Here is a 27,809-nt window from a genome sequence, read left to right as displayed (position 1 = left end):
GCAAGAAGACACACTCAAGCCATCCTTCTGAAAAACTATTCTGTTTAATAGTGCATTTCATTTATGCTACAGATGAGCAGGATTGGGAAAACAGAATGAAAGGTCACATCCCTTTTGCTGGGAAAACTTGGGGAGCTCCATCCTAACCCAGCAAGGAGCCCTCCGCTAGGCTCAGGCCCGAGCTTCTTCCTCAGGGCTTTGCTCTCTGCGTTCACACTTGGCTGCTGAAGTCAGAGGTGGGGTCGGGAGAGGTCTAGCAGCTGGGGCCAGAGGTCATAGGTCACAGGTCTGAGGGCGGGGCAAGCTGGCTGAGTGAGCTCCTTAAAAGCATCCTTGGTAGCTAGGGGTTTAGCTTAAATCACTTTCCATCACAGGAGTGGCCGGAGGAAGAGGAGGGAAGGAAAATGGAGGCTAGTGCTAAAGGCTTTGGATCCTTCCCCTCAGGTTACACTCACGAAGGAGCTGGGCTTCCCAATTAGTCCTGTCATAAAAGGGATGAGCGAGTTCTCCACCAAATGCGTGGAGGTTTGGTCTTGCTGCTCCAAGAGCTCTGGAGGATACACGGTCACTACAGAAAACCTCTCTCAGGGTCTTCACCCACACCTGCCCAACGAAATAACAAATCCCTCAGCACCAGATTTCCATAATTAATGAAGTCAGGAAACAAAATAGCACATTCCTTATCAAAAGGAAGAAATTCCTCATCAAAATTTAAAGCTGGATTAGAAGCAGTGGCTTTGAAATGCAGCCTCCATTTTCCCTTTCACAACCCAGACGTTCCTTCCACTTTCTTCTGTGCTGACTATGCCGACTCCAACTAGAGGAACCCCTGCAATTTTATTCCTACTGTGCTTCCATCCCCACTGTGGAAAGGCTCTTCTGGTGTGAGAAAAATGGTATAGTGCAAACTCCCCTCCCAAATGGAAGGAGACTGGTCCCAGAGCTTCCTCTGCTCCCAGCACTCTGTCTGCGGCTGGCAGCCTAGCTCTTCAAGGCTGGAATCATTCCTGGGGAAACTGACTAGGTTGCTAACCACTGGGCCAGGATGATTTGAGCAACAGGCCCCATTCTCTAAGGTGAAGGGACACATCCTAAGTTCATACTCGGGGAGTAAGGCAGGAGCTCTGGAGACTCAGGAAGTGAGGAAAACCGGCGTGTGACTCTCTCTCACGTAGACTCTCTGATCCTTACTTCAGCAGTCACTTGGAGGGAACTTTTGCTCACTCCCATTACATTCAAAGGCTTCTCTCCAGTGTGAATTCTCTGGTGGCGAACCAGAGCGGAGCTGTACCTAAAGGCTTTCCCACACTCACTACATTCATAGGGATTCTCCCCTGTGTGGATTCTCTGATGCTGAATGAGGCCTGAGCTATAGGTAAACTTCCCTCCACATTCCATACATTCATAGGGCTTCTCCCCAGTGTGGATCCTCTGGTGCTGATAGAGGTGTGAGCTCTGGCTGAAGGCCTTCCCACACTCGCTGCATTCATAGGGCTTCTCTCCAGTGTGGATCCTCTGGTGGTGAATGAGGGTGGAGCTCCTGCTGAAGGCTTTCCCACACTCGTTACAAGCGTATGGCTTCTCTCCAGTGTGGATCCTCTGGTGGTGAGTGAGGGTGGAGCTCCAGCTGAAGGCTTTCCCGCACTCGTTACATTCATAGGGCTTCTCTCCCGTGTGGATCCTCCGGTGGAGAATGAGAGCGGAGCTGCAGCTGAAGGTCTTCCCGCAGTCGTTACACTCGTAAGGCTTCTCCCCAGTGTGGATCCTCTGATGCTGAATGAGGTGTGAGCTCTGGCTGAAGGCCTTCCCACACTCGCTACATTCATAGGGTTTCTCCCCAGTGTGGATTCTCTGATGCTGAATAAGGTCTGAAGTTCGATTAAAGCTCTTGCTACATTCATCACACTTATGGGGTCTGTCTCCCACAGGGAGTCTCTGATGGGAAATGAGGTTGGAACTCACAGTGAAGCTGTTCCTCAGATCGCTGCATTTCTCACTTCTCCCTCCCGTGGGGGCTCGCTTCTCCTCAGCTGTCACTTGACCAAAATCCTGCATCTTCCTATTCAGTCTCTCTCCAGAGGAGCTCCCCAGCTGCCTCTTCAGACTGACTTCTTGTTCATAGGCTTCTTCAAACTTAAGACCCTGAGAAATATCCTTCTGGAATCTTCCCAAGAGCACCCCGTGTGATCCTGTATCTTCAGAAATTTCAGAATCAGGCTCAGTTCTGGTCTCACCATCTGGCACAATATAAAACACAAATATCATTTGTTCCTTGTGGAAAAAAGACTCAAAACCAGAGACAGGCTAATCACATCATGTTCACAGGCTAAAAGCACATGCCACTTATCAATGTGCAAAAAGGCCTGCCCAGGCTGTATGCAGCTGAGGCAGAATAAGAGAACTGGGCCAAAGAAACAGGGAAGAAGAAAAGCAGGAAAATCCATAAATAAGCTGGAAGTGAAGAGAAAACTGGATCAGGCAGAGGCAGAGAACCAAAAAACAGGAGAGGCAGGACATACTATTAAATGAAGTGACAAAGTCCTAGAGGTCAGAGGCTCAAGATAACCTGGGAGACGGTGACAGCTGGGCCAGGGAGAGGATGAAGAGGAGTGGGCACAAGAAACGCAACACGGGCCAGTCTGTCTCCCACAGGAAGACACAGCCAGGTGTGGAGAAGCAGCAGCAGATGAGGAAGCCACAACAAGGGTGCAGCCCTGCAGCCCCAGGGGAACAGGACACTCTGGTTTGCAGTCACGTCACCTTCACCAAGTCCATGGGAACAGGCAAGAGACAAAGGTCAGTCCACCTCTGGCCTGGGCCTAGAACACTGTGCTAACTGAGCGGATTTGTAAACAGTTTCTATGTTTGACTTTGCCATTCTCAGCGCTCTGGGGTTTCTAAGGGAACTTCAGGCATAGAGGACGAGTGGAAGGGGTCCAGATGGTTAGCATGTTTAGTCTGTCAGTAATTGAAGGAGTCAAGGCAGGGCAGTGAGTGTTAGGGACAAAAAGAGCTGTTCCTCCCTCCCCCGAACAGGTACCTCTCAGGACCTCTCTGCTCTCAGTTCCCTTCCAATCCAGGCCCCTCGGCAATTCCTCTCACTCCAGCCCAGAGATCACGTCAAAATTCAGAAAAGGGATTCCTGCTCATGGGGAAAGACAGGACAAGGTTTATCCTGTTCGTACCAAGTGGCCCAGAGCTCAGTCCCAGACCCAGGACCTGCAGGGGACAGAGAAGACACGCAGGGGGAGGCCTCACGTGGGAGTGGGGAAGACCCTGGCCTTGCCCAGGAAACCGTCCTGACAGTGGGTGAGGGGGAAGGAAGGAACAGTCACAGGCTTAAAGGTTAAGAAGCTAACTGCTTCCTGACACAAGGTAAAATTTCTACAAGGGCAGCAGTTACCCGAGGTCCATCCACAAAGCTACAGGTCCCTAGAGGAAGTCCAACAGAGAAGGGGAGGAGCCTGACAGAGTTCCAGAATCTTCACGTGGCCACAAAGCAGTGCCTCACATGTTCAGGGATCCCAGTGTGTGAATCTTTTCAGAAAATCTCTAGGTTATATGTTAATGTTAAGTCCTAAGAATAACATGAGGAAAAGTAACAGATTGAGACTTTAAAGGCCAGGGCGGGTCCTGCCAGTCACTAGCAATATGACCTCTCCTTCCTCACCTATAAAATGAGGATAATTCTGGCTGCCTCAACAGCTGCGACAGTGTGAGAACTGAAGGAGAGACTGTAAACATGCCTAAGGAACTACAGACTACAAATGGGAGTCACTATTACTGTCAGAACTTTCTGAGAGGAAGTCAGTCCTTAGATGATGCTTTTCAGTGACTCAACTGTTACTAGCAAAGAAGGAGGCAAAGGAAGGCCAAGAGGGAGTTTCACTGAGGAAGCATCGTTCCTACCCAGCGAGAACACATTGCCGTAATTCTCCAGCATCACGTCCCTGTAGAGGTCCCTCTGGGCAGGCTCCAGACGCTTCCACTCCTTCCGGATGAAGTACACAGCCACGTCCTCAAAGGTCACCAGCTCCTGAAACGACATGTTCTCACGTGCAATTTCTGGCTCAGGGATGAGGCTGGTGGAGCCAAAAGCTAATTCGGGATGGGGTTGAAGAACACTTCCCAATATTGGGGAAGTGGAAATGGCGGTCAGGGTGGAGGAAAACAGAGGAGAGGCTGAGACTAAGTGGAGTCCATGATTCTGCGGGGGAGTCCCGCGGTCCTGACGGGGGAAGCATGGAATGGGATGTTGCTGCACAAGAGATTCCTGCAAAGTGGGAAGGGAAAGAAGGATAAAGCATGGCTCACCTGGGCCTTGGCCTTTAGGAGTGCAGGTGCCAGCATCTCATCCCCCAGACTGTCCTTGTCAGGAAATTCGGGGCCTTTTGAGGAAGGAAGGGCTGAGGACGAGAGGGTCCATGAGAGAGTCAATCTGCACTCAAGCCTCTCTACCCGTTACAGAAACTCCCGGGTCCTGGGACGACCTAGTACCCCCCACTCCTACATCTCTAAGTTCGCCCCCTCTGCTGCTCCAAGAGGTGCTCACGGCCGGCGTGGGCCCCGTGGCCGGAGCAGAGCCGCCCGCAGCCCCGCCGACCCTGGCCCTCTGGCCTGCCCCAGGAGGCACCAGCTACCTTGTTCGTGCCTCCTCCATCATTCTCCACCTTTCAACTCAATCTCTTGGGCTCCTTACCCAGAGGAAAACTAGCTTCACTCCAACTCTGAAGGGAGTCATAATGCCCATGATTCTTCTCTTCTCTTCTCGATCCCCAGATCAAATCTACACACTCTAAGTTCTGTGCTTGATTATGTATCTTTCCCTGTAATTCTTAAGTTAACATATTGGTCCCTGAGAGACTAAATCTCTGGAGATACTAGATTCTGTAGAATCATGCAGATAAAAATGTTTTTAAATGAGTTTTCCTGATAAGCATGGGAATAATACTTCCTTGGACACAAATTGGCTCCAAAGTCAGTGGCACAGTCTGTGAGAACAAAATACAAATACTTTTCACGCCCTTCCTCTTCCATCTACCCCTTTTGCCTGGGATCTGCAAAATAACTCCCCAGAGCTCCCCTAAGCACATGCTCCAGAAGAGCACACACCAGGGCTCTGCCACTGGCTGTTATAAGGCACCTGGAAAATGGAGTTTGGTGGTTGTCACAGGTTTCTAAACGCTGCATGAGGCACCCACAGCCCTTAAAAAAATGTCTCAGCTATAAAGCCTATCAAGCTGTACTTAATGAATGGCTTCAGCCAGCCTTCCCCACTAGGCTGGGAGTTAGTGAAAGGCAAGGACTATGTCCTCTCCAGTCAGGACTCCAGCAGTTAGCCCGGCACCTGGTGAATGAGCGATTTCAATGGGTATCTGCTGAGTAAGTGAATAAAAGAATGAATTCCTTACCGCTCTCAAGCAAGGCCTGAGGTTCCTGAGATACCCGATCAGCCTGAGTTTCCATGGGTTGTGCTAGAAGCTCGGATCTCTGGTCTCCTATTTGCAGAGTCACCAGGAAGCAGGTTTTGTATGAGAAGGTGGAAGCACTGCAGAAACAAAATTTCAAGGTTCAAAGATAATTTTTAAAAACCCTCCTGCATATGGAAGAGGGGAACTAGCATTTCAGTTAGTACCAAACAGCAAGAGCAAATGCAGTAACTGGGACTAGTCTTTTGGGTCAAACACCCAAGTTCCTGTACAACATCCCACTTTAGGCTCCCCAACTCACACTGGGTGGTATTTCTAACAACAAAAATGGAGAAGACAGGTGCCAAATGATGCCATTAACAAAGTTAAATACTAAGCAATTACTCAAATGAAGGACAATGAAAAAGTGTTACAGGTGGCAAAATGTATAAGTATAATATCAAGTTTTAAGTATACTTAATAATGGATAAACTAACATATACCGGGATTTTTTTTTTAATCCTCATTAAACATTTTTCTTCTACTAAAAAGAAAAAAAAAATTTTACCGTGGTACGTTTCGAGCTATTATAGTAAACGTAGATGCTCTTTTTAGAGGAAAAGGGGCCAAGAAACAGCCCCCAAATAACAGATATTACAGAATACTTCCAGAACTTCCAGAAGTTCTCTGACTCATTTTAAAAACCCTGTCTCACAGAACTAGGACAGGTAGCTCAGATCTATTAAGATAAATCTGGGAGTTCCCCAGTGGTCCAGTGATTGGGATTCAGTGCTTTCACGGCCGTGGCCCAGGTTCAATTTCTAGTCGGGGAACAGAGATCCTGTAAACCATGCAGCATGGCCAGAAAAAAGATAAATTCTTCCTCCCTTTCTCCCTAAGACATTTTCTGTTTTCAGTGTCAGTCGGCGGTGGGATGTTATTAACAGATTTGGGCCCTTTGTGCGGTCCTTATATAGTCTCATCACACGGTGTGGGTGGACATATTCGCCAGGTTCTGGGAGACTAGTCCCCAGAACTAGTCCCCAGTTGCTGTGTCTCCTCGCCCTGAGAAGTAGCAGCCAGCCTGCTTTTTCATCTCCCTTCTCTCATAGCAGATTTCCTTGGATCAGAATGTAAGTCCCTGAAGCAAGAACCAATGCTTTTTAAGAAGCCTAATATCATTTATTACTCTGTTTTTATCCCTACTAAGGTCCCTGCTCCCTGGCTGCCACGGCAATCAAAAGGGATCTGTTCTCTGTTGCTCCAGTGAACAACAGTGAATGTCAAGTTAGTACCTAGACTAAGATTTGAATCTCCAGTACAAGTCTGTCCTCAAGAATCAACAAGTTGAGAAGAGTGCAGCAGTCGCCAGAGCAGCCTGACACTTACGCAAGAACCTAGGGGAAAACCCCTGGATTTTGTCCGCCTCCCTCTCTTTATTCATCTACTCATATAACAAGCATCTGTTGAGTGCCAAGTACATTGCAGGGTACTCCTGAAAGGAGTATAAAAATCAAGAGTGACCGCTGCACTCATGTAAGATATAAAAGGAGAAGGACCGCGAGAGTCACTCAGAGTTCAGAGAACTCTAGTCTTTGGGCAGCAAGGGGCTGTAGAAGGCCCACCACAATGCCATTATATAGTGAAAAGCAATGAACCAGGCATGAGCCAGGCCCACTGACAATCAATGTGACACACCCTCTTGCTATCATCACCCTCCTAGCTGGGGCCCTTCAGCTTTTTCTCAGAGTCAGCCATCTTCTTCTTCCTATTGCCCAACTTGACAATCTCCAGGACTGGTTATAAGCAGACACTCCCAATAAATCCACTCTCAGTCTAAACTCTCCTTAGAAAGGAAAGTCAGAGGCTCAGACTCCAGAGAAAGAAGTAGCACTCCCTCCTCACAGCTGGGTTAACCAAAGCTGGAGCTCAAAGGCACACTGTTGAGAACAAGTCCCCAGTGTCTGGATCACAGAACAATGTTTCTCACAGGAAGAAAAACCTCCATTGTGCCCTTAGAGCTTCAGGTCCAGGCAGGGTCCTCCCCCTGCGCCACTGCCCATCCAACTCCCTGCGGTGCTCCTGGGGACTGGGAGAGACGACCGGGCAGTGAGAGCACGTCATGGAAAGCTTTACCTGCCGGACTCTTTCCTTCCTTCTCTGGAGTTAGTCTCTAGAAGGCCAGACTAGCAATTATTGGGAACTTGGCAGCCTCTGTTCAAATCCCTGGGAGTTCAGACTTTAGTTGATATCAATGCTGTAGGACTAAGGAAAAGAAAAAGGAATTTCAAATGTTTTGTAAACTTCACTTCTAATCTAGATACTTGGAGTTAAGAGGAAAAGACGAAGGATGTGTGCTAACAAATACTGATTAAGACCACAGCTGGTATTTGTGTTGCACCTTTAGAGCTGGAAATGAAATCACGCTTCTCCGTTTCAACCCAAGACAAGAAACACCTCAAGTTCCTAAGGTTCTGGCAGCTAACTTGCTACTAGACACTCTCAGCTACTTCAGGGAGTCTATCCCACTGCTGTACAGGTAAGCCATCAGAAAGGGCTTTGGATGCTTAACTGAAAAAAAATCCACCCCTTGGACTTTCACCTCTCAGAGTCCTAGTGTCCTATGGAGCTTCGGTGATACAACCTTCTCCTTCCGCAGGATTCTCCACCAAACATGCGAAACCAGATGATGCCCACTCTCCACAATTTCTCTTCTTGGGGATGATAAATACGTTTAGTTCCTCTAAGTGCCCCACAGATTTCAAGTTCAGGATCCTGCTTCTCCTCTCCATGAGTTTCAGAAAGGGAACACCGGGTCTATGTTCAATCCCAGTTGAAAAGCGAATCAAATCAGGCACCTAATACAGCTGGAAATGTGACCCAGTGGTACACCTCTCCGGAAAAGACTCGATTTACTGGGCGCCAGGGGGATTCTTCTGTCATCTGAATGGTTCTAACTGCGCACACTTCCTAGAACCCCTCATTCTCTGGGCCGATCTAGGTTGATTAAACCCTCCCTCCCGCCGGGATAACTGTTAACATCATATGAAAACGTCTCCGGGAAGGACCAAGTTAGGGTCGCTGTCATCGGCCGTTTTTAAAGAGAGGGACGCCTCTCCAGCTATACTGGAACTTTGAAAGGCTGGAGCCGGGCGCTGTCGCAGAACCAGAACCGAGCCCCTTTCCTCCCCCGACGCAGGGCCGGCCGTGAGGGGCGGGGTGCCGGGGAAAGCAGAGTTGGTACCGGCTCCCCCCCGGCACCCTGCTCCGGGTGGTCCTGGGGACCCCGCGGGCCGCGGCGGCAGGGACACCACCCCTTCTCCGGCGATCACTGCCTCCGTCCCACCTCGAGCCCTGGGGGCGGCCGGACTCACCCTGGGGGCAGGGACGGTAGATTTAGGGGACCGGACACCAAACAGGCCCCGTTGGACACTGTCACGGACCCACACACCGGGGACAGAACAAAGAACGGAAGTTCCCTCCGTTTCGCTTCCGGGTCGGTCTTAGTCACCCCCTCCACCATCCTGGGTTCCCCCCGCACCCACGTCCTTTTGTTCCCTCTAGGAAAATGGGAGGTCTTCGCCTCTCGGTGGTTTGCTGACTGGGCGCGGGGGCCCCAGGGCTGAAGCGACACGGCGGGCCTGCAGTCCCCGCCCTTCGCGCCCCCTGCTGGTCAGGCCGGGAGGGCGCCGCCGCGCACCTGGTCCGCGGCGCGCCTGCCCGGCTGGGGAGCGGAAGGCGGGGCGCAGGGTGCCCAGCGGGTGCCCGCTATGAGCCTGTGTGGTCTCCCGTGGGGCCTCCGAGGGCCAAGCCTAACGCCCTGGATCCAAGCGATCCGAGTCCCCAGCTGACCCGCGGCCAACAGAAGGATATCTGAAGGATTCGATATAGAAAACTCGCCCATATTTGAAGTTTCCAAATCAAGTTTATGCTTCCAAACAGACCAAGTTCATGTAAAAGTGCCTCCTTTAAATGACTGAAATCTGAAGAAAACCTTCTGGCCCATCAGAGTTCACGTGAGGACAAAAACCTGCACAAGTGATACAAGCAGAAAAGACGGGAAAGTTACCGATCCAGATCCACCCAGATCCGAAGAAAACTGGTGAAGCCCCATCCATGTGAAGGAAGCGTGAAATAAATGAAACGCTTGAGGGAATGAGGGGCGAGGCTTCGTGGTTCACTCACGTTTATTCCCTTCCAGGAGGAATCCTGGAAGTGTCAGAATCAAATCCTTCAGATTATAAACAAAATGAAATCTTGTGATCTTCTTGATTCCCCTGTGGCCTTGCCTCGCATTTGATCTCAGTTTTCACTGCCTTCAATATTTGTAGCGCACCCATTCAGCTCTTCAGTACAACCGAACTTACTCTCTGGCAACTTCAGTCTAAAGACAGTAATCTAACCAATTCCAGTAAAATATGGTGGTGGTGCTGTTATTAAGTCACGTCTGACTCTTTGTGACTGTAGCCTGCCAGGCTCCTCTATCCATGTGAGTCTCCACGCAAGAATACCGAAGTAGGTTGGATCTTCCCAACCCAGAGATTGAACCGCGTCTCTTCCCTCTCCTGCATCGACAGGCGGGTTCTATACCACTAGTGCCACTTGGAAAGCCCTCACCTACTGACAGTCCTCAGGAAACAGCTCTTAGAGTCCCAGCACCGTCGACACAATCAACCCTATTACTGTGGACCCCAGAAGTCAATTTGCAGTTCACTTTTTTGGTGTTTGCCCCAGAATCCAGCCGTCTGGTTAATTCCCAGCAAATTCTCAAAAGCCCTACTATTAATTGTTTTTGAGTCTGTGGACTCTGAAATGCCTTGAATCACAGAGAAGATTCCCAAGGCAGTTCATCAAGATGGAGAAGAAAACATTTAAACTTCCATATAGCTTTTATCTAAAAGAAAAGAAAAAATAATAGAGTAAAAAAATGTAAGCTTTGGTAGGCACAGCTGCCACAGGCTCAATCGCCTGCCTCGGCTCTGGCTCCAAGTAGGGGACTCCTGATCTAGCTGGAGCTTGGGTCCCTCTCCCCTCCCCAGCCCTCCCCTGTCCCCTCCCGTCACCCCGGGGCCAAGGGAATGACCATTAAGAAGTGGATGCCAGATGCAAACGTGATGAAACAGTTAATTTGTTCTAAAGATGCAGCTGTGGCTTTTCAAACAGATTAGAGCAGAATTGTATCTATTTTGTTCTCTATCTCAGAAGAGACTTCCATAAGAATTCATCTTTGAAGTCATCTGGGCCTAGAATTTCTTTATGGAAGGACTTTTTAAATTCTTGATTGAATTTTTTAAGATTGTAAGACTATTCTTTTTTTTCCCTTTTTCTTTCTTTTTTGGCCATAGCAGGCGGCATGTAGGATCTCCTCAACCAGGGATCAAACCAGTGTCTCCTGCCGTGGAAGCTCAGAGTCCTAACCACTGGACTGCCAGGGAAGTCCCTATAAGACTATTCATATTTTTTATTTCTTCTTGAATCATATTGGGTTTGTTAAGTTCTTTCTACGAATTTATCTGTTTCATCTAAAATCTCTAATCTTCTTGTGTGATGTTGGTACTATTATCTTATTATTGAAATAGCTGATTTTGAGCCGTTTTCAATGTTCTGTGAACCTGTGTGGGTCCCTGAGACCAGGTGGTCTGGGAGATCAAAACTGTTTTCATAAGACAGATTGTTTTTGTTTTTTTTCATGGTATTGACATTTGAAGTGATGCTATGAAAATGTGAAACTGCTAACGCTTTAGCATAAATTCAGGTAGTGGCACAAAACTGAACTGTTATATTCTTCATTGCTATATGCTCATAGCTTTTAAAAAAATCCAGTTTCAAAAAAAATCTGGTTTCATTTAAGAATATCCTTGATGAAGCAGTAAAAACATTAATTTCATTAAAAAAATAGTAAGCCTTCTCAGAGGTCAATAGAAGGAAGAGTATTGGTGGCCTTATGTGGGTCTCATGTCAGACAATAGCTGTCTTCAGAGAAGGATGTCAGGACTTGGTTTAGGGTGGAAGGGTCGGGGTGGGGGGTAAAAACAGAAATCTTCCCAAAGAGTGTGTGAAGAGAGCCAGTTCTCTTTCTTTTTAATATTTTATTTTTATTTATGTACTTATTTGACTGTGCCAGGTCTCAGTTGGGGCATATGGAATCTTTAGTTGCGGCATGTGGAATCTAGTTCCTGGACCAGGGGTTGAACCTGGGCTGCCTGTGTTGGGAGTGTCCAGTCTTAGCCACTGGACCACTAGGGAAGTCCCCCCTAAGGGACAATTAACAAGGAAGCTGCCCCATCTTTACTGCTCCAGGGCAGCTTGTCTCCCAGAATGCAGAAAATTTTCTTAACTTATTTGTCTGGGAGTTGCATTTATGAAGTAACACACTGTGGAAAGAGCTGGCCTGTGAAAGCTGCTGCTTCGAGGGCAAAACCTTTTGCCAGCCCCAAGGCCAGCCCAGGAGCAAGGACCACACTCCACCCTGGCTCTGGATGACCATCGCCACCAGGCCAATTTCTTCCCATCACTTGGCCCCTCTTGTCCAACATCGCAATATAGGACCCCAGAGGACTGAGACAGGCCTCTAAGTACTTGGGCATTCTGGACAGTGGGAGGAAGCAGGCTTGGAGCTATGGAGAGGGACAGACAGGACATCTGGATGTCCTTCTATTCCAGCTCTCTGGGTGTGAGCATTCTTAGGGGATGCACCTGAACCCTAGGCTGAATTCGAGGGGCATCCCCGTTAGTTTTTAGCAGTTACTGGAAATTGATGTGCAATTCTTGGTTCTTTATTCACCTTTCTACTCAGTGCCCTAAGATTTTGCAGGGTGATCGCATTCTCTGCACCCCTGGAATCAGAGAGGGCCCTTACTCCTTGTCTTTTGGTCGATACCTCAGTGCTGATCCCTCTGGGTCACCCCTTTACACCACGCAGCCCACGGCGGCAGCAGCTCTGGGGCATCCCAGCTGTGAGCGCTTCTTGCTCAGTGATTGGAAGTTCCTGGCCTTAGGGAGGTGTTAGTGCTAAGATGCAGTGCTTCACCACACATGTAACTTAGCCTCTTCAGACTCACTTGCAGGTGGCTCAGTGGTGAAAGAATCCACCTGCAATGCAGGAGACACAGGAGATGCGGGTTCGATTCCTGGGTTGGGTAGATCCCCTGGAGGAGGGAATGGCAACCCACTCCAGTATTCTTGCCTTGGGAAATCCCATGGACAGAGGAGCCTGGTGGGTTAACCATCCTATGGGGTCGCAAAGAGTCAGACACAACTGAGCACTCATGCTCACTCTGACTAACTCGTGTGAAGTAGGGGAAGGAGAGTGATGAAAGGCCCCAGACAGCACGCAGAATCTGACGGCAGGAGGCATCTCAGAGCTGGGACCGTGAGGAAGCAGCCACTCCCTGCAACAGCGCCACCTGCTGAAACCCCCAATCTGGGGTGACGCAACTCCAACCTGAGTTAACTAGACAGAAAGAGTCTAAAAGGCCTCACTAGTCAAATAGAAATGATCTATTTCAAAATGTAGTCAGCCTGGCCCAAGAAGGGTTTTAGATGAAAAAGTGGCAGCTACCGCCTTGGGAGAAACCACCTGAAGCAAAGTCATGGGTCGATGGGGCCCTCAGTGTCAGAGTGTACCCTAAATGCCTGGCTTTGCTTCACCTCCTGCTGGTCCACACACCTTAGCTTAGTAAGGCAGCCTGGCCACTGACTGTGGCCGTCGCCACTTGGTCAGCCCTCTCTCGGGTAATGATCAGGATGAAAGGGATGGAGAGCTCTTTAGACTTATTTTGAAAAATTAAGTTTCTGCCCTGACCATTTGTTGGCCTGACACTTCTTTTCTTTCCCTTAATCACTACCCCAGGCCAGCCTGGCCAGTAGACTTCTCTGAGTGCAACCCGGTCAAAAGGAAGCCTAGGGAATTCCAGCTTCATTCTGGCCCAACCGTCAGGAGCTCTTGTTGGCTTGATGTGGTTCCAGGTCACTTGATTGAGGGCACTGCTCTCTCCAGCTCCCCTCCAGAGGCTCATACATGCTGCGGCAGGCTGAACAGTGGCCCCCCAGATTTCTGGGTCCTAATCCTTAGCACCTGTGAACATGGCAAAAGGGATTCTGCAGATATGATTAAGAATCTTCAGATGGGGAGATTATCCCAGTGGGCCCTGAAGGTCATCCCAAGTGTCCTTATAAGAGGGAGGTAGAGAGAGTACTGTAGAGGGCAAAGTGGTAATGAGACAACGAGAGACGTTTGAAGATACTGCTAAAATACTGGATTTGAAGTTGAGGAAGAGGCCATGAAACAAGAAATGCAAGGAATGCAGTTCTAGAAGCTGGAAAAGACATCAAAAGGGATTCTCCCCTAGAAGGAATGTGACCATACAGACACTTTGGTCTCAGATCAATGGAAACTATTTCAGACTTCTGACCGCCAGAATAAGTGTGTGATGTTTTAAGTCATAAAGTCTGTGGTCATTTATTACAGCAAGAATAGGGAACAAAAACATGTGCCAAGGTGGAGGGAGTTATGGGTCTTTGTAAGTTTTTAAAAATGCCTTGTTGCTCACACCTGACTCTTCTGAACAAAAGGTCTGGAAAGAAGGGGTAATTGGTGAAAAGGAGAATTCACAGTTACTGGAGTGTGACATCCATCACCATCTGTAGTTACTTTTTCTTGTGATGAGAACTTTTAAGATGTACTCTCTTAGCAGCTTTCATAAATGCAATGCAATATTAACTGTGGTCCCCAAGCTGTCCCTGAGAATCTTTTCTTTGCAGGCTCTCTGAGCAGACCGTCTGCTGTCTTCCCAACCAGCCCAGTCACCGCCACTCTGTGGAAGGAAAAGTTAACAAAACAACCAAGTAATACATTATGTTTAGTTTTGTTGGGAGAAAAAGAACCAGGGGATGGTTGCTTTACCCTGGGGTTTTGAGGTGTTTTATTTTTTTTCTCTAATTCAATGCACTTAAAAAAAATTTTTTTTAAACAAAGATTTATTTATTTAATTTTTTGGTCATGGTGGCTATTTGTCGCTGCATTTGGGCTTTCTCTAGCTGCTGCCAGTGGGGGCTACTCTTCGCTGCAGCGCGCAGGCTTCTCACTGCAGTGGGTTCTCCTCCACAGGCTCCAGGCGCATGAGTGTCAGGAGTTGCCGCACACTGACTCGGTAGTGGTGGTGCACCGGCTTAGTTGCCCCGCAGCGTGTGAGATCTTCCTGGATCAGGGACCGAAGCAATGTCCCTTGCATTGCAAGGCAGATTCTTAACCACTGGACCATCAGGGAGGCCCTTTTTACAAAAAAGGAAAAAATAGGCAAGCTTGTGATAAGCTGCTGTCTCTTGGGGAGGCTGCTTGCCTCTTTTTGTTTATTTGGCTGCTGCGGATCTTAGTTGCGGTGTGTGGGAGAGATCCTGACCAGGGATCAAACCCAGGCCCCCTGCATTGGGAGTGCAGAGACACAACCACTGGATCACAAGGGGAGTCCCTACTCCTCACCCTACTTCTTTAGCATATACTTTTCCAAAGCAACTCATTCAATTTCAAAGTCATCTTTAAATTTCACAATAACTACTGTTTTTAGTTTTATAGTTATCTGAACAATGTTTCAAAAGCATTTGAAACAACAAAAAGACAGGAATTCTGTGAAGACTGAAATAGCAATGCAAACCAGCAACTTTAACACCAGTATAATCTCTCTTTTTTTTTTTTTTCAGCCTTCAGTCCATCTGAGAAACCTTATACTCCTGAGTAGCTGCCTACTATTTAAAAGAGATACATATTTCTGACCTCATTTTTCCTAAATGAGGTATGTGTAGAGAAGTGAAGTTCTTCCATAACCCTCTCAGTTGACTAGGAGATTTGTCACTCACTGGGGGTAAGAATGAGAGAGACTCTTTCTTATCTTCCCTTTGGCCAGAAGACCTCTCTCCCTGCAGGATTTCTCAGGTCCCTTCCTTTGAGGGCTGCTGGCCTTTTAACTTCTCTTCATCCAGGCTCCATTTAGGAGTGATTGCTTAATTCACAGAAGTCACCCTTATCACAAAAAATCTCCTGGGATCTGCTGGTTCTGGGCACCAGTAGGCTCCACAGGGTCAAGATAGAGGTCTCTACCTGTTCTCTGGGCTTTTCTTGTGGCTCAGATGGTAAAAAATCTATACCTGCAATGTGGGAGACCCAGGTTTGATCCCTGGGTTGGGAATATCCCTTGGAGAAGGAAATGGCAATCCACTCCAGTATTCTTGCCTAAAGAATTACATGACCAGAGGAGCCTGGCAGGCTATATAGTCCATGGGGTCTCAAAGAGTTGGACACGACTGACTGATGCTTAGGAAAAATGAGGTCAGAAATATATACCTCTTTTAAATAGTAGACAGTTGCTCTGGAGTATAAGGCTTCTTAGCTGGACTGAAGGCTGGGGGAAAAAAAAAGATGATTCTGCTGTTAAATTTGCTACTTTGCATTGCTATTTCAATCTTTACAGAATTCCTGTCTTTTTATTGTTTTAAATGCTTTCGAAACATTGTTCAGATAACTATAAAACTAAAAACAGTGGTTAGGAGCTGTTTAGGAGGGATTACTTAATTCACAGAAGTCACCCTTATCATCAAAAAACATCTCCTGGGATCTGCTGGTTCTGGGCACCAGTAGACTCCATACGGTCAAGATAGAGGTCTCTACCTGTTCTCTGGGCTTCACTTATGCTTCAGATGGTAAAGTGCTTCTGCCTGCAATGCAGAAGACCCAGGTTCAATCCCTGGGTCGGGAAGATCGCTTGGAGAAGGAAATGGCAACCCACTCCAGTATTCTTGCCTGGGAAATCCCATGGACAGAGAAGCCTGGTTGGCTACAATCCATAGGGTCACAAAGAGTCAGACAGGACTGAAGCGAATTCACACCTGCTCTGTAGGAGGTAACACTTTGGGTGCAATGCAGACACACACTGAAAGAGCCAGCTAGGTTGTAGAGGCAATGAGATGGGAGATGGGGTAAAGGCAGTGTACCCAAGTTGCTTGGGTGCAGGGGTGGGGAGAGGGCTGGAGTTGGCCAGGTTTGCCAAAGTTAAGTTTGGCAAAACTGATGGAGATGGAAGGTAGAGGGAAGTTGCGGGGGGTTAGAAAACGCTGGGGGTGTTAACAGAAAGAGGAAAGATAAGCCGTGTAGACAGAGTCACTCAAGACCAGGCTCCATTGCAAAGTATTCACTCAAATATCACTTAGGTGCCCCTGTGTCACGTATGGATTTGGTCACCTGTGTTACAGTGATGAAGGCGACAGAGGGCCCTTAGGTGGGCGTGAGTGAGGCGTGTGAAGGGAACAGACATGAGGGCCAGTGTGGCTAAAGCACGGGAACCAAGGGGCAGCAAAGTAGAGGCCATGGCCAGCTGATCGGCAGGGTCCGAATCTTGCAGGGCCCTGCAGGCCGTGATTAGGGATTTGGGTTTTATTCCGAGCGCAGCAAAATGACGTTTCATTCATTCTGCCTTAGGAACTAGGCGGCGTTATCCCAGTTTTACTGAAGAGGACGATCAGGGTGGGGTTAGGTAATTTGTTCACGGTCAGTTGCAGGCGAAAAGGGGGTACCAAACAGCTGTCGGATCTCCCTGCTCCGGGCCCGCCCGAGCCGTCCCCGAAAGGCCAAGTAGGAACCGCCCGGCGTGGCCCAGGATCCCAGCAGGCACGCGCCTCGGCGACAATGCGCATGCGCCGCTGCCTACGGAAGCCGGCAGGGAGGGGGCGGGGCCGACGCTGGCGGGCGCGGGGGAAATGGCGGCGACGGCGGCAGCGGCGAACGGGACCGGAGGGAGCAGCGGGATGGAGGTGGATGCTGCAGGTAACGGGCCGTGCGGGGGCGGCTTCTGGAGACTTCCTGGCGGGCCCGTCGAGGCCTTCCTAGAGTCCCGGGAGCAGTCGGGGATGGCGAGTCGGCAGCGAGCTCCCTGGGTTAACTTGCGGGAGGGATGGATGGCCCGACTCTGCCGTCTCCCTTTCCCGGCTGCCGGGAGGAACGTGGGGCCTGGACTCTCACCGCGTCTTACCCCTCCTTAGTCGTCCCCAGCGTGATGGCCTCCGGAGTGACTGGCAGCGTTTCAGTCGCTCTTCATCCCCTCGTCATTCTCAACATCTCAGACCATTGGATTCGCATGCGCTCGCAGGAGGGGCGGCCTATGCAGGGTGAGTGTTCAGCGTCATTCTCCAGCCTCCTCCCCCCAAATAGTGGTCCTTTCTCCTTCCTTTGCTGAAGCCAATTCCTCCTCCGCAAATCATTTCTGTAGTACTTGGTTCACATGACCTCAGACCCTCAGGCTATTATTAGAGAAGTTTGAGGATTCCTTTAAGTGTTAGTCGCTCAGTCTTGTCCGACTCCTTGTGACTCCATGGACTGTACCCTGCCAGGCTCCTCTGTCCTTGGAATTCTCCAGGCAAGAATGCTGGAGTGGGTTGCCATTCCCTTCTCCAGGAGAATCTTCCTTACCCAGGGATTGAACCCAGGTCTCCTGCATTGCAGGCAGATTCTGAGCCACCAGGGAAGTCCTTGAGGATTCCCTACCCTCACCTCTCATGTGTCCTTTTCTCCTCCAGTGATTGGGGCTCTGATTGGGAAGCAGGAGGGCCGAAATATTGAGGTGATGAACTCCTTTGAACTGCTGTCCCACACCGTGGAAGAGAAGATTATCATTGACAAGGAATATTATTACACCAAGGAGGAGCAGTGTGAGAGGGGAAGAGACGTGGGGGAGAAAAGTGGGAGTGGGGAATAAAAGAATGGGGAAGATGGAGAGGGTTGGGGAAAAAAAAATAAACAGAGAAATGGGACCAGATCAGAGGAATAATGGAGAGTAGCTGAAGAGACTTTACAAAAGGAACACATACGGGTTATTCCCTTCAAAGAAAACAAGGAGTGAGAAAAGAAGAGATCAGTTGTTCCATGTGGAGCCAGGATGGGAAGGGGAGAAGCTGGTAAAAACACACCAGGAGTTTCAAATTAAGGAAGGATGATTTAGAGATATACTGTGTGTCCTGGCCCCTTTCTCTCCAGTTAAACAGGTATTCAAGGAGCTGGAGTTTCTGGGTTGGTATACCACAGGGGGGCCGCCTGACCCTTCCGACATCCACGTCCATAAGCAGGTATACACGTTCACACAGGTACATACTGGGGCGGGGATGAGAGAATGAGATGGACCCTGACACGCGTGTGCATCCTCCCTTCTTCCAGGTGTGCGAGATAATTGAGAGCCCTCTGTTTCTTAAGTTGAACCCTATGACCAAGCACACAGATGTGAGTATAGTGACCTGGTGCCCACTTTGTCCTGCCTGTTGCTATGCCCCTGCTTTTACTGTAAGACATCTCTGTTGACTCTCCTTTTTGCAGTTTACCATCTGTGAGATTTTAGTCACTTAACCTTTAAACTGCATTTTCCGCACATGTAAAAATGGAAATGAGTTTCGCTTCAGTAGGTCCTTGGGAAGATTAGCTGAGGAAATGGAATGTGAAAGGGCCAAGTCCAGTTTTTGTGCTTAAATAGGTTCAGGTGTCTGACGTTTAAAGAGTTGTTCTCTCGTCTCTTCTTCGCAGCTTCCTGTCAGCGTTTTTGAGTCAGTCATAGATATAATCAATGGAGAGGTAGGTAATGCCCAGCCCTTCAGCCCCTGCCGCCCGCCCATGGGTTTCCTGCTTTTGACCCTGTGTGCCCCACAGGCCACCATGCTCTTTGCTGAGCTGACCTACACTCTGGCCACAGAGGAAGCGGAACGCATTGGTGTGGACCACGTGGCCCGAATGACCGCAACAGGCAGTGGAGAGAACTCCACTGGTAAGGGTGGCTGCGGGGGCTTCCTTAGAAGTGGGGGGACGGTGTGGCCGCCCCTTCTCACTCTCGGCCTGACCCCCCAGTGGCCGAGCACCTGATCGCCCAGCACAGCGCCATCAAGATGCTGCACAGCCGCGTCAAGCTCATCTTGGAGTACGTCAAGGCCTCCGAGGCAGGTAGGACGGGGGTCTCCCTGGGTCCTGAGGTGCTTTCCTCTCCCTCCGGGGGAGTGACAGCTTCCACATTAATGCAGCTTCTTGTGCCTTCAGGAGAGGTCCCCTTTAACCATGAGATCCTACGGGAAGCCTATGCTCTGTGTCACTGCCTCCCGGTGCTCAGCACAGACAAGTTCAAGACAGACTTTTACGATGTGAGTGCAAAGCCCAGGATGGGGAGGTGGGGCTCACGCTGCCCTGTGCCTGTAGGACACGACGGGCTTCTGTGTCTGGGCACATGGTGGGAGACCCAGAGCTGCCGGGGAACTGCTTTTTTCTGTTCCCTCACAGCAATGCAATGACGTGGGGCTCATGGCCTACCTTGGCACCATCACCAAGACCTGCAACACCATGAACCAGTTCGTGAACAAGTTCAATGTTCTCTATGACCGGCAAGGCATCGGCAGGCGGATGCGGGGGCTCTTTTTCTGACAAGAGGGTACTTGAAGGGCTGACGTACAGGGGTCAGACAGCTGTCAAGGGAAGGGGTGCTACACTCCCTTGAGAGGAACCTGTCACTAATAAAAGGGGAGCAGCCCCTCAGCACCCCTTCTAGTGGCTCTGTTCTCTCCTGTGGGCACTGTGGGTGGCTGAGGGGGAGGCGTTTGTGTTACTGCAGCAGCCAGCGCTCATGAAGATGAGAAACCTGCCCAGGGGGCAGAAGTACTGTCTATACGTTAGACTGACAACTGGAGGGGGGTGGGAGAGCCCACTGTGGTCCTGTGTTGGCGCCTTGGCAGGCAGAGCAGGAAGTCCCCTCCGATTTATTGAATGGCTGGACTAAGGTAAGCATAAAGGGAAAAGACTAGAATCCAGAAAACTCAAAATCCTGTTTGAACAGAAGCAGCAAATGGACACACACTTTATTAGGAAAAAGAATGAGTAAAACAAGTGCAGCTTGGGCAAAAAAGGGGACCTTCATTTCCCCTCAAGAGCATTGTCAGACCATCAAAGGAAGCCGGGCAGGACAATATGCAGAGCAGATCCAGTGTCCAAGTGACTGGACTCACACAAAAGTGATCCGTGTCCGGGCAGTGTTGACCTGCCAGACGTTGAGCTCCTCATACTCATCCAGGGCCGCCTGGAACTGAGCAGGTGTGAAGCCACGAGAGATGCAGCGCTGCTCTGCCTCGGAAAACCGGACACTCTGGCCCTCTGAGACCAACTCACGGACCGTGGCAAATATCACATCTGCTGGTCTCTGGGTCCTGGATGGACGAGTGTGGTGTGTGGTCAGGGTTAGAACTTTGAGGCCAGCACCGCAGACCCAGGGGTGCAGAAGCCGCAGGATAGGTTTCCTGCTAAAGAGGGTCAAGGTGCCTCCTGCCACCCTCTGCTAAGCTACTCACCTAGCTGTCTGCCCCTTGTCACCCAGCAGTGAGTCCTTGGACATCTCCATCAGCCGTATGGCTTCATTCACATCTTCCTTCTCCACAGTGTCCACCATTCGCAGACGTGCCTAAGGGGAAGGTAGGGAGAGATGGGCACAGGAGGAGGGGGATGGAACCAAGTCAGGGAGGCCCCCACCCTGCTCCAGCTTTAAGGCTGGGCACCTCAGCGTTCCTACTCACAAAGGAGTAGCGGCCCCTCCCCGCCCACCAGGCATCCGCAGCGTGGGGCCGGCACTGTCAGACCGAGACAAGTGCAATGCCCGGGGCAGCGTCCAGCAATTGCCCAAGTCTCCGCCTCTCAACACTGGCCAGTCCCGGCGTTCAGCTGTCCTGTGAGGGAGACCAGACCCTTCTGAATCCACTGGGCTCCCCACCATGACAGATGGAGCTTGGGGCGCTCAGCCGAGAAGGTGACTGGCAGAGGGGTAGTGTCCCTGGGGCTCGGGAAGTGCTGGCTCAGCAGTAGGTCAGGTGATCACACTACCTGCACGAACAGCACTTTGGAGCCCCCAGGACGATTGTCCAAGGCATGACGGTAGAAATGAAAGTTCCCGACACCGGAGCGAGGTTAACCCACCCGCCCCTCAGCAAGATCTGAGAAACAGGGAGCAGCCTCTCTCCTGGGACGCTGGGCGTGCCCTGCCGGAGCAGCAAGTACCCACAGTGCGGTAGCACACGAGGACCACTATCTGCACTGTCAGCACTTTAGCCCCGGCAGGGCCTGAGCAGGAGGCAGGCGGCAGCGCAAAGACAGGAGGGCAGGCCCCAGCAGAGCCCAAACGGACGATCCTCCAGCACACAGACTGGCACTCACCAGAGCGGTGGACAGGCGCAGGATAGCCAGCAGAGTCCGGGCCGAAGTGTAGGTGGCGTCCTTACTGGCCCAAGCCTCTCGCCTCATCTCCACATACGCCGCCGTGATGTAGTCGGCCAGAGACTCTGGCACCGCGGGCTGCTTCTCCCGGCACATAGCTATGTACCGCCTGTGGGAAGGCAGGAGAGGTGGAGAGTGTGTTTATTCTGCATTGAGTTGGAAAACTGGAGTAAAAAAACTGGAAGGGAGGACACTTTTTAAAGTAGGAAACAACAATTGGTGGATGATTAAGCTTAAGTATTACTGCTGGATTTCTCCAAATGCAGCATTTCAAGTTATCCCCAACTTTTTTCTTAAAAGAAAAACGGCCTTTGCACAATTGAGACAAATCCACCTGTCTGTAAGAGATGGGTTTTGTTAGTTCATGAGAACAGCTAAAAGGGAAAAACAGCAGTAGGAATCCCTAGGAGTCCTTGGACAGCCTCAGAGAAGGCAATGCTGTCAGATACCCATGCAGCAGAAGCCAGCTTTGCCAAAATCTGCACCTGTTAATAACCCTCAGACAGGCAGGTGGAGGTGTGTGAAGGCAGGTTTCTCCGCTGTGGTTTCCTACGGCCTGCCCAGGGAAACCAAGACTCCCTGTTCCCAGACCCAGGACACCAGAGGAGGGGGGAGGGATGAAAGCTTTTTAAGAGAAGCACAGAGGCCAGGACACTGCCTCCCGTGGCGCCCAGGGGAGTGTACAGCCCTGTCTGGCTGTCCTACCTCATCAGTTTCATGTCCAAAGGCTCAAACTGGGCGGGGGGCTGCCGGCTGTGCTGGTGCACGTAGGTGATGTGCTGGGCCAACCTGGGGGGGAGGGGGGAGGTAGGCAACAGGAGCGCTGGATCTCGTGCCCCCTCAGCGCTCCACCCCACAGCCGGGTCATCAAGGATCATCGGCACTTCAGCCCTGACCCCTTCTGAGAACTGTGGAGCGAGCCCTGCGTTTAAGGGGAAGGTTCTGGCGTTTCCCTAAGGAGACAGTGAGGGGTTTCCCAGTCTCTCCTCCCCGCACAGAGAGGGCTACAGGGGGTGTCTCCCCGCGTGCAGAGCTGCAGTCACCTCAGGTCATTGTCTCGGTCGGGCCGGTCCTGGATCAGCCAGAGGAGGTCAAATCGGGAAAGCAATGCTGCAGGAAGCTGTATATTTTGCTCCAGGCTGCGGCGAGGGTTGTAGCGGCCGTAGGCAGGGTTGGCGGCAGCCAGGATGGAGCAGCGGGCATTGAGCGTCGTGAGAATGCCCGCCTTGGCGATGGAGATGGTCTGCTGCTCCATGACCTCATGGATGGCCGTGCGGTCGGCCTCTGCCATCTTGTCAAACTCGTCAATGCAGCACACTCCCTGGTCGGCTAGCACCAGGGCCCCGCCCTCCAAGGTCAGCTCGCCACTCACAGAGTCTCTTAGCACAGCTGCCGTGAGGCCCACCCCGGAGGAGCCACGGCCTGTAGTGTACTGGCCTGCATAGAAGGTTCAGGAAGGTAGACACGCACAGGCGTGTTTAGGAAGAGGGAGAACGAGGGAGCCACAGCAGGGCAGAGGGAACGGGGCCGGTGAGGCGAGGCCTGTGCTGAACTGCTCTACGGACCTAAGCCGGGCCATCCTGAGGCTGTGGCAGGTCTGGGGGTGACAACATCAACACCCATCTTCAGTCCCTGACCCTCCCACAACGGACGCCTGGCGGTCCTCCCTGTCCTCAGGTTGCCTCTCCCAGGATCTGATACTCACTGCGGGGAGCCAGGCGGTCAATGTAAGACAGGAGCTGAGACTTGGCCACACCAGGGTCCCCCATCAGGCAGATGTTGATGTTGCCTGGAGGAAGGGAAGGAAGCCCCTGAGTGACTGTTCCTTCGATGCAAGTTGTCTGCACACAGAGAAAAGGACTATTGAGGTCTGCCTGCCCTGTGTCTAATCCCACCCTGTGCCCATGAAATCAAGATGCCGGCTTTTATTCTGTGACCGATGGGACCCTGATCCAGCATCCTTTCTTCCCCGATGCCTCCACTCACCCCTGATTTTCATGCCTCGAGGAGACTGGTCCACCCCTCCCACCAGCAGGAGCAGCAATGCCTTCTTCACATCTTCGTGCCCGTATATCTCTGGGGCGATGGAGGCCGCCAACTTTTCATAGAAATCCTCCTCTGTGGGAAAGCAAAGACTCAAGAGTATTTTCCAGGGGAAAGAAGTGCTTGGGATAAACTCACATTTATCTTCCCGCCGACCCCTCACCTGCGATTTGCCTCAGCTCCTCCCTGCTCAGCTCTCCGGCCGCAGACTCATCCTCCTCACTCTTACTCATTTTCACAATCCGATGGGCTTCCAGGTAAGTTTCTGAGAGTAAACCCTTGGGCAGGAAACCACCAGGGCGTGAATGAAGTTCTCTACCTGCCCACCCACACGATTCCCTCTGGAGTTCCTGACAAACCCTCTGGTTCTGTTCTGCTATTGACACTTTTCTGCAGGGCCCATAAAAGGGAGGGATGAGGAAGAAGGGATCACCACTTGCTCCTCCTCTTAAACTCCCTTTCTCACCTGGACCATCTGTCGGAACCCAGCGCGCAGGATCGGCAGGAAGATGCCGGTAACGCTGACATGGTCCCCAGGCTGGGCGATCCTTGTGTTCTCTCCTTCTACCAGCACCGTGATGCTGCGAGGGATGTTTCCCACTGGCACTTGGTCGCTCTGGGGGAGAAGGGCGCTTGAGGCCGGAGGGCTAACAACCTCCCCTCCCGCGCACACCACTCTGCCACTCCCTGGCCTACTTGGCCCCATATAAACCGACAGAGGGAACCTGAGCTCTCCTTTACCATATCCCAGCTCAGTCAGAAAGTTCCAGAGAAGCCTGCCTCCTACTCTCTGCAACTTCTCTGCCTCAGCTCCTCTCTGTTCTACTTTCTTCCCTCTATTTCACGAGTGACTACTGAAGTTGAGTGAACTCCCCACCTCCAACTTCCCTGGGCCCTGGCCCTCATACCCCAAACTCACATGTTCCTGCATCTTCATCTCCTGGAATTTGATGAATTTGGAGCCACGAGTCTGGAGGTACAGTCGGCCTCCTGAGCGGTTGGTCTGGCACTCCTGACTCGGGCACATGATCAGAGGCATGAAAGTAGGAGATTGGATCTAGAGTGAAAAAGGAAGCACCAAAGAAGTCATAAGGAAAGGAGCCCCTCAGTCACTGGAATCACGCCTCTCCTTCAGCAGAGACCATGGCACTTTCGAGAATGTCTTAAGCCATGCTAGATAGACATTGACAGACACAAAGAAAACAGACTGGATGGAAAGACCACTCCATACCGAAAAGTGACCATACAGGCGTGTTTTACAGTAAACAGAAAAGACATCAGATAAACATCAGTAGACAAAATTCATTCTCACAGAGTTAAGTGTTCCCGTTCTCTGCTTCATACATACCGGCTGGTAGGTTTCCGCCCCGCACTGGTCGCAAGTGTAAGTGGCCACCACCATCCTTGGTTTGACTTCAGAGACACGAGTGACAATTCCACGCACTGTTACTAGTTTCCCCACAGAGTCAGCCCGTACTTCCCGGATCACACGAGGCTTGTTACTGCTGGGGCCTTGAAAATACAGCTCACTAAGGGAGAAAGTGGTCATTACCAAGAGTCTGGGGACCTGAACCCTGCGCATGTCCCCACCGTGGCCACTCACAATCTGCGCATGAGCTCAGGAGGGTACTGGTTTTGAGGGCTTCGGGCTGCCCCCGGGTCACGGCTCCGCTGCTCCATCATTAGCCGGTGCTCAATGTAAACATCCAGGACATCTTTATTTACTACCTAAAAGAAAAGGAAGGAAAACAGGAAAAGTTGAGTGGCAGAATGGTGAAAGGAGAGAACGTTAAGAGTGCCAGGTAGAAACCACTGACCCCTTTGGGTCAGCTTGGACAGCATTAGTACCCAGGAAGTTTTTCGACACAAACCTAAGTTGTGTGCCCTGCATTTTTCTCACCTCCCTCTCCTTGTATTGAGGCAGCAGCTCTTGAACAGCATCAGCAAAGAGCCTGGCATAGCGCTTGGTGTTCTCACAAATTGAGTCCACCAGCTCAGGGTCATCCTCAGCAATGTCATCTAGGTCTATGTACATGGCCACTTGCTCCCGATGAGCCAGTCGAACCTGGGGTGAGGAAGAGAAAGCAGTGGAGCCAAGTTTATCTCACCTGTGTTCACAAGCAAAAATTGGTCACTACAAGCTCAGCACGCAGGATCCAGGCTCCACAGGGGAGAAAGGTGTGTATCACTACGTTCGCAATAATTAAGGTCTTTTCAGGGATTGAAGGAGCTGAAACTGAGTCCTGTTGAGTCTCACATTGCTTTCTCCCAGGTGGCACAGTGGCAAAGGATTCGCCTGCCAGTGCAGGAGACACAAGAGACATGCGTTTAATCCCTGGGTCAGGAAGATTCCCTGGGGAAGGAAATGGCAACCAGCTCCAGTATTCTTGCCTGGAAAATTCCATGGACAGAGGAGCTTGGTAGGCTACAGTCACGGGGTCGCAAAGAATTAGACTGAGCACAGACACAGCACACAGTGATACACAAGTATCAGGTGTGGTGCTAAACTCATCACTCCCAGAAAAACATACCTGCTAAAATAAGCCAGGCCTTAGAGCTCAAGTCACCACCCCACTCCATCTACCTAACTTCAGACTCACCAACTGGTTCCCATACTTGAACTGCTTCTTGCCAGATTCTTCATCCTGGTAAAACTCTTGTAGGAACTTCTTCACTTTTTCTGCAAGGAAAGAATAAAGTCGTAAAGATGGACTTTTCTTCATATACCTTACTACAAATCCCTGATAGAGATCTAAAAAACTTACTTCTATTTAAAGTGAAATCTCTAAACAAATTAAATGAACATTCAAATAGGCCTACGTAATTCTCCCCAACAGAGCAAAACTCCTTTTCGCAAGTCTGTTTTTACCTAAGGAAGAATAAGTGGCCCCTGGCAGTTTAGAGTATTACCCAATACGCTCCCCCCCAGGGGAATTCCACTCTCTGCCTTAATTAGAAATCTCAGTACCCTTTTCTGAGGGCCTCCCACACCCGGCAGCATACTCAAGTCTCACGGTTCTCAGCTTTCCTTCTACGTGCTTTATTCCCCCTTTCTTTCGGTCCCTTAAATTGCTGCTCTCCCGGGGATCTCCGCCACCAGGCCAGTCCTCCGCCCCACCCCCTCTCCCGCCACTGCTTCCGCTCTTAGTAAACAAAGAAGCACATGGGCCCAGATGCCGCCGCCTCACAGCCCGGGATTCCTCCGCCCGAGGAGGGAGCCCGTCCGGCGATTGGCCCGCTCGTCGAGGGCCACCCTGCCCCACCCCACCACTTCATCCATCGGCCTCCGCAGAAACCCCTCCAATTCCAGGCACGCCCCCACCCTCGGTCGCCCTCTCCGAGGCCACCGCGCGGAAGGACACTGTTTACACACGACACTCCCTCCAGCAGCGTCGCGCAACTTCCGCCCGCCTCCACTTCCGCTAGGAGGTGGACCTAACGCGGCCCAATCGCGGCGCGCAGCGGCCCGGGACCGCCCGCCCCACCCCGGGCTTCGGCGCGTCTTGGGGCGCTGGGAGTACCTAAGCGCGCGCGGAGAAAAGCGGGACTGGGGGTTGCTGGTTAGATAGGCCTCTGAGGGCCTGCTCTGTCCCTAGCGCGACCCTTCCCTCTGGAGCTTCCAGCTCGGGTGTCCGCACCGCCCCCCTCCACGACTCCTTTCCTGGACACGATCACCAGCTCTCCCCCGGCCTCGGCGGCCCGTGCGCATCCCAGAAACCGTGCGCCTCCACTCCACCACTTCCTTACCCTGCCTCCGGCCTCGCGCGCCAAGAGCCCGGTCCCCCAGGACTCCAGCCCACACCAACAGGTGTCGCCCAGCAAGCTTCCCGCGCAGAACGCCCCTCCTACACTCGCATTCCCTCACCTTTCTCGAGCACGTAGTCCTTAAGTGCCATTGCTGCCGAGGACCGTACAGCAGCGATTGGCGGGCTCTGAGCTCTCACTCCCCGGTCAGCAAAAAAACGTCCGCGCGGCGGACTGCGGCCGACCAACCGAAATTGGCGCGAAACGTCGCCCCCCACGTGACCAGCGCCGCTGCGTGAGGGCCAATCGGAGAGGATGCCCTTCGCCCCTCCCGCTTGCCG

The 27,809-nt window shown here is 51.2% G+C and overlaps 4 protein-coding genes and 1 long non-coding RNA gene across 9 annotated transcripts in view; 2 read left to right on the top strand and 3 right to left on the bottom strand.

Annotated features, from left to right (window-relative positions):
- LOC122701865 (60S ribosomal protein L12-like) overlaps window positions 1-27,809 on the top strand; it is a 144,841-nt gene that overhangs the window by 59,483 nt on the left and 57,549 nt on the right. The window contains exon 3 of the mRNA XM_043915268.1: window positions 9,167-9,169. Coding sequence (XP_043771203.1) covers window positions 9,167-9,169 — 3 coding nt within the window. The remainder of the gene's footprint in view (window positions 1-9,166; window positions 9,170-27,809) is intronic.
- On the bottom strand, window positions 26-8,919 carry ZNF3 (zinc finger protein 3). 2 transcript variants are annotated; one of them, XM_043915225.1, is made up of 6 exons: window positions 8,783-8,915; window positions 7,545-7,673; window positions 5,412-5,548; window positions 4,315-4,406; window positions 3,910-4,036; window positions 26-2,237 (listed from the first exon to the last, which is right to left on the bottom strand). In XM_043915225.1, the coding sequence occupies exons 3-6, from the start codon at window positions 5,464-5,466 to the stop codon at window positions 1,168-1,170; spliced, it is 1,344 nt and encodes a 447-aa protein (XP_043771160.1). In that variant the 5' UTR covers window positions 5,467-5,548; window positions 7,545-7,673; window positions 8,783-8,915; the 3' UTR covers window positions 26-1,167. The 2 variants fall into 2 exon arrangements, with proteins under 2 accessions (XP_043771160.1, XP_043771159.1); XM_043915224.1 differs by lacking the exon at window positions 7,545-7,673 and having other exon boundaries at window positions 8,783-8,919.
- On the bottom strand, window positions 14,305-16,946 carry LOC122701872. Its single transcript, XR_006343140.1, has 2 exons — window positions 16,642-16,946; window positions 14,305-14,681 (listed from the first exon to the last, which is right to left on the bottom strand). It is a non-coding gene; the product is annotated as an uncharacterized LOC122701872 (long non-coding RNA).
- Window positions 17,078-19,964, top strand: COPS6 (COP9 signalosome subunit 6). The gene is made up of 10 exons (XM_043915252.1): window positions 17,078-17,223; window positions 17,439-17,564; window positions 17,973-18,104; window positions 18,430-18,518; window positions 18,607-18,669; window positions 18,967-19,014; window positions 19,090-19,204; window positions 19,285-19,377; window positions 19,471-19,571; window positions 19,708-19,964. Exons 1-10 carry the CDS (start codon window positions 17,157-17,159, stop codon window positions 19,846-19,848), a joined length of 975 nt encoding a protein of 324 aa, XP_043771187.1. The 5' UTR covers window positions 17,078-17,156; the 3' UTR covers window positions 19,849-19,964.
- On the bottom strand, window positions 20,244-27,747 carry MCM7 (minichromosome maintenance complex component 7). 4 transcript variants are annotated; one of them, XM_043915193.1, is made up of 15 exons: window positions 27,590-27,747; window positions 26,325-26,404; window positions 25,625-25,789; window positions 25,328-25,452; window positions 25,073-25,253; window positions 24,644-24,781; window positions 24,191-24,340; window positions 23,888-24,002; window positions 23,668-23,799; window positions 23,387-23,470; window positions 22,725-23,118; window positions 22,387-22,470; window positions 21,622-21,790; window positions 20,766-20,875; window positions 20,244-20,624 (listed from the first exon to the last, which is right to left on the bottom strand). In XM_043915193.1, the coding sequence occupies exons 1-15, from the start codon at window positions 27,618-27,620 to the stop codon at window positions 20,423-20,425; spliced, it is 2,160 nt and encodes a 719-aa protein (XP_043771128.1). In that variant the 5' UTR covers window positions 27,621-27,747; the 3' UTR covers window positions 20,244-20,422. The 4 variants fall into 4 exon arrangements, with proteins under 4 accessions (XP_043771128.1, XP_043771130.1, XP_043771129.1 ...); XM_043915195.1 differs by lacking the exon at window positions 27,590-27,747 and adding an exon at window positions 27,047-27,090; XM_043915194.1 differs by lacking the exon at window positions 27,590-27,747 and adding an exon at window positions 26,693-26,958.

The sequence above is a fragment of the Cervus elaphus genome, chromosome 10, assembly GCF_910594005.1.
Source record: "Cervus elaphus chromosome 10, mCerEla1.1, whole genome shotgun sequence".
Classification (NCBI taxonomy): domain Eukaryota; kingdom Metazoa; phylum Chordata; class Mammalia; order Artiodactyla; family Cervidae; genus Cervus; species Cervus elaphus.
Note: the sequence above shows the minus strand (reverse complement) of the source record. Positions and strands in the feature narration are given on the sequence as shown.

Bases quoted from the DNA above. Each gene is read 5' to 3' on its own strand.
- ZNF3 (XM_043915224.1), bottom strand. From the start codon at position 5,466: ATGGAAACTCAGGCTGATCGGGTATCTCAGGAACCTCAGGCCTTGCTT. The intron at 4,407-5,411 runs GTAAGGAATTCA...TCTCGTCCTCAG, and splicing joins TCAGGCCTTGCTTGAGAGCG to CCCTTCCTTCCTCAAAAGGC. The intron at 2,238-3,909 runs GTAGGAACGATG...ATATTGTGCCAG, and splicing joins CGGCAATGTGTTCTCGCTGG to ATGGTGAGACCAGAACTGAG.
- COPS6 (XM_043915252.1), top strand. From the start codon at position 17,157: ATGGCGGCGACGGCGGCAGCGGCGAACGGGACCGGAGGGAGCAGCGGG. The intron at 19,378-19,470 runs GTAGGACGGGGG...TTGTGCCTTCAG, and splicing joins CGTCAAGGCCTCCGAGGCAG to GAGAGGTCCCCTTTAACCAT. The intron at 19,572-19,707 runs GTGAGTGCAAAG...GTTCCCTCACAG, and splicing joins TCAAGACAGACTTTTACGAT to CAATGCAATGACGTGGGGCT.
- MCM7 (XM_043915193.1), bottom strand. From the start codon at position 27,620: ATGGCACTTAAGGACTACGTGCTCGAGAAAG. The intron at 24,341-24,643 runs GTGAGTTTGGGG...CTTCTCCCCCAG, and splicing joins AGATGAAGATGCAGGAACAT to AGCGACCAAGTGCCAGTGGG. The intron at 22,471-22,724 runs GTGACTGCAGCT...CCTCCCCCCCAG, and splicing joins GACCGAGACAATGACCTGAG to GTTGGCCCAGCACATCACCT.